At 39.8% G+C, this 5,926-nt stretch overlaps 2 protein-coding genes across 2 annotated transcripts; one reads left to right on the forward strand and one right to left on the reverse strand.

Annotated features, from left to right (window-relative positions):
- The first annotated feature begins 214 nt into the window (after positions 1 to 214).
- Positions 215 to 1,104, forward strand: LOC113273246. The gene is made up of 2 exons (XM_026522996.1): positions 215 to 920; positions 1,079 to 1,104. The coding sequence occupies exons 1-2, from the start codon at positions 215 to 217 to the stop codon at positions 1,102 to 1,104; spliced, it is 732 nt and encodes a 243-aa protein (XP_026378781.1).
- A 507-nt stretch (positions 1,105 to 1,611) lies between these two features.
- LOC113271484 (protein SRC2-like) lies at positions 1,612 to 3,597 on the reverse strand. Its single transcript, XM_026521365.1, has 2 exons — positions 2,520 to 3,597; positions 1,612 to 1,958 (listed from the first exon to the last, which is right to left on the reverse strand). Exons 1-2 carry the CDS (start codon positions 3,482 to 3,484, stop codon positions 1,922 to 1,924), a joined length of 1,002 nt encoding a protein of 333 aa, XP_026377150.1. The 5' UTR covers positions 3,485 to 3,597; the 3' UTR covers positions 1,612 to 1,921.
- Positions 3,598 to 5,926: the final 2,329 nt, after the last annotated feature.

Consider the following 5,926-nt stretch of genomic DNA (forward strand, 5'->3'; position numbering starts at 1 on the left):
TTCTTTCTGCGAGGTTACAACACCTCGCAGATAAACAAAAACATATTCATTTTTATCTTCTTATTACTTATAAAGATTTTTTCTTTATATCCTACCAATCTAAATTGTGATCCATTCCAAGATATCTTGTATCTTTGTTTGTGTGTGTTGTGAATTCAAAGTTTTATCAACATATATATATATATATATATATGTATTGGTCTGGTTTACAGAAATGGAGGTACATTCATCATCTAGAAATTCAGTTATCGGAAAGAGGCTATGGAGATTCTTGAGGATTGCATATTACATGATGCGAAAGGGTCTCATGTCAAAGAGGAAACTGCTCATGGACATGAATCTAATGATGAAAAGAGGTAAACTAATGAGGAAGTCATTGGGAAATCTAATGACGTTCCACAGTCATCACCACCATCACAATTCTCACGATTTGACGCGTGGTAGCTTCGGCAACCCACAGGATTACGAGTTCTCTTGCAGTAACAGTCCTAATCCTGTTTTTTCCCACATGTCAAAACGTAAGCACCATTACTTCCCTTGTATCAATCCTCCTAATGAAGAAGATCTCGACGAAGAAGAGATTGAAGAAGAAGAAGCTAAAGCTGTTGTTCTTGCACGGCCTAAAGTCGGGTATTCACCTGAGTGCGCTTTCAACTTTCAGTTTAGCACTACAGCAACGCCTAATCTGGTCCCTGGAGACAGTAGATTCTGCCCGCTCTTATCTCCGTTCGCCGTTAGAGTAACGGAATATTCGTCGGAGGACGAAAATGAAATCCAGCTCGAGGGAATGAGTAGCAATCCAAAAGTTGACGATGAAGCAGAGGACTTCATAAAAAGGTTTTATGAACAACTTAGGCTTCAAAGTAAAACACAATTGTTACAGTATCAGGAAAACCAGTACCAGGAGATGCTTGCTCGGGGTACTTGCTAATAATTGTTCATTATTATCACCGGTTAATATCATATCGTCCCGCACTATACATATCATATGTAAGATCCTCCATGATCTTTTTTATGGTAGGATGCATTTGTTCATGGCTTATGTATGTATTCTTGAATTTTTATCATTTTGATGTAGGTTTTGTAACACGAAGTCCTGTTTGATCTGTTCTTTAAAAATTCAATACCTGGTTACCACTTGTTTGGTGAAGGTTATAATTAAAGCTGATGGTGTAGCCTTGTAGGGCTTGTAAATGTCGGGTCGTCTGTTTTCTTTTTTCTTCTTTTCTTTCAGAAGATGAGACCCCATACCATACATTATCATAGTGGTTGTTAGATTTGAATAGTTAGTGGTGGTGGTGGTGGTGGTAGGGCACTACGGCTGTCTAGCTAGGTTTGATTGGTGTCGGATGATTCTTCTATCCTTACTTGCAAGCGCTTGCTTAGCTAGTAAGTTTATGACCGATGAAACTACAAAGTTGATCTAGTCATCACCAAAGGTAGAAACACCACCATACTACTACATTCGTCATTCCAACTTATGTCTGGTAGATTTGGCTAGTAGCTATTTGCAAGAGAAATCCTCATGCAAGAGTAATTGTTTTTCATCAAGCTTCAACATATCATGTCCTTTATACGAGTCTCTCCAGTCTCCACTCTTAGGTCCTTCCATCAATATTAAGATCAAGCAGCATTACCAGATTAAGTGTATCGAAATATATATCCATATCGCTACCCATATTTTACATCTTCATGACTCGCATAACAACTCATTTCAGAGGAAAAAGAAAAAGAGACCAAAAAAATCAGCAGTTAAGTTAATCGTTCGCTCTCTACAAAGAATGTATTAGTAAATCTCTTTCTTCACAAGTGAAAATCAGTTCCATTAATCACCAAACAATGCCCACATTCAGCCGAATGACATCTTCAAAGGTTAAAAAACATGTGAGTCACATTGTCCAATCCATTATGCATCATACCATTAACGGAATCTCTTTTTGAGGCGTCCAAACAATTTCCTGCCACCACACATCAGATGGAGCTTCAGAAATAGCTGTTCCCAGCTAGTTAGGTTAATGCTAACAACAAAATGCTGAAATTGTTAAGTTGTGACTGCCAGATGTGCCAACATTCAATATGCGTGTAACCTACTTTCTTATAATGAACTAAGAAGATCCTTATAATGAACTAAGAAGATCAAAATTGTCCTACCAAACCCAAAGAATTAAACAAAACTCAAAATTCAGAAGTACCATATAAGATTCCTAATAATACACCAAAATAGCCTGCACGATTAGTTGCAAACTCTTGCGCCACACTATGTCGTGTGAACCAAAACCTTACGAGATCCAGAACACGCGGATATATTATGTCAGCGCGTTCCTTGAGAGTTTCAGGTGCCTTTGCATAGAGATTTTATAGTCAAAGCACACGCAACATTATTGATTGATCACTGTAACAGTGTATAATGTACTAGTTTTGGCCTAAAACTAAAGCAAAAGACTATCCATGGTTTCCCAAAAACACACAGCAAAAACTAATCATAACATGTTACACTATTTACAGAAAATCAAAATCACCTGATTCTCCTCCAAGAACCACCGGGAGATCTTCCTCCATGCTGGTTTTCCCTGTGCCAAGTATCTCCATACGGCCTATCCACATAAGGATATGGATTTGGATGTGGATACCCGATTGTCGTCATTGGATATCCAGGCTGATGTGGGTATCCAAACCCCCCTGACCCATATCCATATGGAAACGCCGGTGCTGGCGGTGGTGGTTGATGATAATACAGCGGTTGCTGATGTTGCTGCGGAGGCGGATACGGAAACATATCTGCCACCGTTGGAGTATTAGGAGAAGCTGGTGTCGGTGGAGCCGTATGGAACACTTCCGAAGAAGTAGACGGGTTATGATGGTGATGATGCTGATGCTGAACTTCAATTGGCGGTGGATAAAACATTGGTGGTGACGGAGGATAATTGTCAATCGGTGGATAAGAAATCGATGGAGGTGGCGCCACCGCCTGGGCCGGCGGATAAACTATTGCTTGATTGTTGTTGTCATTCTGGAACGTCGAAGAAATTTCATTTCCAACAACCTTGTAAGAGAAATTCAAAGTTCCGTTGGGTTTTCCATCGCTACCGCGAACCTGATAAGTAATAAATCTGGTAGCTCCTCCGCCATGAGATTCAAGGATCAATTCTTTTAAAGGAACCACAACTTGTCCAACAGATTTATCACCAAGAAATCCTTCAGCAAGTATATCAAAATGAACAAACATATGATCCAAAGACGTCAACGCCGACGACAAAATCTGTTTAAGATCGAATCGGATATCGTGTTTCCATTCGGGATCTCCATCTCCTTCTCTGTCGATAGGTGTTTTCTGCTTATCATGATTGCGTTTCTTCTGTTTTTCCTTTGGATCTTCTGAAACTATGGAAACCGTTACGTAGGTACATAATTTCTGAAAGAAATTAAAAACATTTATACCATTACAGGACATCACTTTGAGCTCCATGGAGCTCGGTGGCTCCATTAGAAAACTCTGGTCTCTTCTTCTCTGGAAAACCAGATCAGATGGATAGATTTTTTTGGGATTGTTTCAATGAGGTGCGCGTTACAAAACAAACAGCGACACAAGAAACTACAACAACATGGTCAGTGAGTGTATAATGTTATGTGCACCATGTGATTCTTTTTTGGTCATATGCTCGAGAAAATTCCACGTTCAATCAAGTCCGAGTTTCATCGGTCCTTGCTCCGTCCTCAAGTGAAGTCAGACCAGGTCGGTCTTGCAAAGTGGTAGGTCTCATCTTGACCAGGTCAGGCTGGCTTTCTCATAATGCGAATTTATTTCATGTTAAACCCAGCTGACACGTTACCATTTACACATTCGAAAAATGGGTCATTTGTCCAAATATTTTTAAAACACGGTTCAAATGGACGAGTAAAAATTAGTATGGGTCAAATGGATACCAAAAAAATAGCAAGGATGAAACTGGATTCATCCTGACTTAAACTTAAAAAATAGTAAGGATGAAATTGGATGCGTCCTGATATAAATTAAAACTAAAAAAAATATTTGAAAATGAATAGGATGAAACTGTTTACATTCTTGCTATTTTTACATTTTTGTCCATTTAAACAGTATCAAAATCTAAATGTCACTTTCACCCCGGAATTGTTGATTTTGATATTTTTAATCAATTTTGTGGTACACATTTGACGTTGACTGGCTCCTTGTTTAGGATATTAAACACCAAATGGTGGATGACGTCACAAGTTGGACAAGTGACTCAAATATACGTTGCTGGTTAAATTATTCACAATTGCAATGTGATTTTGACTGCTATATCCTCTTACTTGGCGGCATACCAGTTCTGTGCAACCTTGGCATCAACAGTTAGATCCACATTAAGAATGTTTTTTTCCGTCAAAGGGATTGGACATGCAGTTCACTACAATGGATTTTGCTTCCTCTGCTGACGCCGTTGGACCTTCCAATATTACCTCATCATGAACCTGATTCCAAAAAACAATCTCAAGTTACTGCATCTTTTTTACTATAGATTCTATAATGAAGTATATGCTTCAATGGTGCACATCGTCCAAGGTTCAAGTTAAGTAATGGCAAAAAGCATAGCATGGAACAAAACCTGCAAAAGGAACCTCCAACCTAGTTCCTTCAAACGAGCATTTTTCGCTATTTCTAGCATGGCACACATAACAACATCAGCAGCACTTCCCTGACAAATTTACAGAAGTATGAGTACAAAAGAACAATCACACCACATCAATAGAAGAAAAAAAAAGCCAATTGGATTAGAAGTTTTTAGAGAATAGAGAAACTCCCCTTCATTTTGATGCAAGGCTCTCTGAGAACTATCAATGATTCAATATGGATCGATGCACTTATTTCGCTTCAAAGAAATTACCTGAACAGGGGTATTGATAGCTGCTCTTTCGATGTGACGTTTAGCACCAATATCAGCTGAAGGCACCAAAGGGAAGCGACGAGCCCGCCCAAACAATGTTTTGGCACAACCTTTTGTCCTAACCTCTTTCTTGCACTCGTCCTGCCAAGCTAACACTCTTTGCCTTTGTGTATACCATAAATTAACTATTTCACTAGCTTCCCTAACTGTAACCTGCAAAAGAAGTTGATAATAAGCAAATACGTAAATTCTGTAAAGATAATTTTATGTCAGAGTAAAGATAGTAAATTCTGTAAATTGTTCTGTGTGGCGTAAATACTTTCCAGTCTTTAGCCAATCCCTGGGGAGTTTTGCCATAAGCGATGGAAAAATTGAGCATTTTGGCCTTAATTCTTTCAGATGCAAAAACATCCTAAAATATCCATGGGAGTATAGAGTCAGGTAAATCATAATCATAAAACGATAATTTTCCAGTTTATTTATCATTCCTTTATAGAAGATGTCAGACTTGAACTATAATTGCAGATATAACTACTATAACGAAGCTGGATGACTGGTCCCTTTCCCTTGGGCGCTCAGGAGTAACACCGGTTTCTTCGTCCAGGTAGTCCCGCGCTGAAGTGTCTGCTCCAGGCGTATTGGCTGCGCTCCTTATTGGCTCTGGGGGCTGTCGTGACTCCCGTGGCAACCGCTCAGTCAATGTCTCGAGAAAAGTGAGTACCTCTCTCTGAGTTATAGCCATGTCGGTCTGAGACTTAGCAAGAACTTCCTGCCTTTTCATCAAATCCACAATGGTAACAGGGGGCTGTCCTGTTCTTGTTCCTCCAGTACCTCACCCTGATGGGGGAGTGGCAGCTGCTCTAGTGACTACTGGAGGCGTTACACTTGAAGAAATGTCGGGATTTGCGGCTGCTCTGGCTTTAGTGATAGGAGGCGTGACACCCACTGGAATATCTCCTGCTCCGCTGGTGTTGGTGGTAGAGGAGACGTCTCCACGACATGTATTAATCACATTCTGCACAACAACTCCACTGACAAGGATA

The sequence above is a fragment of the Papaver somniferum genome, chromosome 4, assembly GCF_003573695.1.
Source record: "Papaver somniferum cultivar HN1 chromosome 4, ASM357369v1, whole genome shotgun sequence".
Lineage (NCBI taxonomy): Eukaryota > Viridiplantae > Streptophyta > Magnoliopsida > Ranunculales > Papaveraceae > Papaver > Papaver somniferum.

Coding starts and splice junctions, on each gene's coding strand:
- LOC113273246 (XM_026522996.1), top strand. CDS start 215: ATGGAGGTACATTCATCATCTAGAAATTCAGTTATCGGAAAGAGGCTA. Junction 921..1,078: donor CCAGGAGATGCTTGCTCGGG/GTACTTGCTAAT, acceptor ATTTTGATGTAG/GTTTTGTAACACGAAGTCCT.
- LOC113271484 (XM_026521365.1), bottom strand. CDS start 3,484: ATGGAGCCACCGAGCTCCATGGAGCTCAAAGTGATGTCCTGTAATGGT. Junction 1,959..2,519: donor GGTTCTTGGAGGAGAATCAG/GTGATTTTGATT, acceptor GTGTGGTGGCAG/GAAATTGTTTGGACGCCTCA.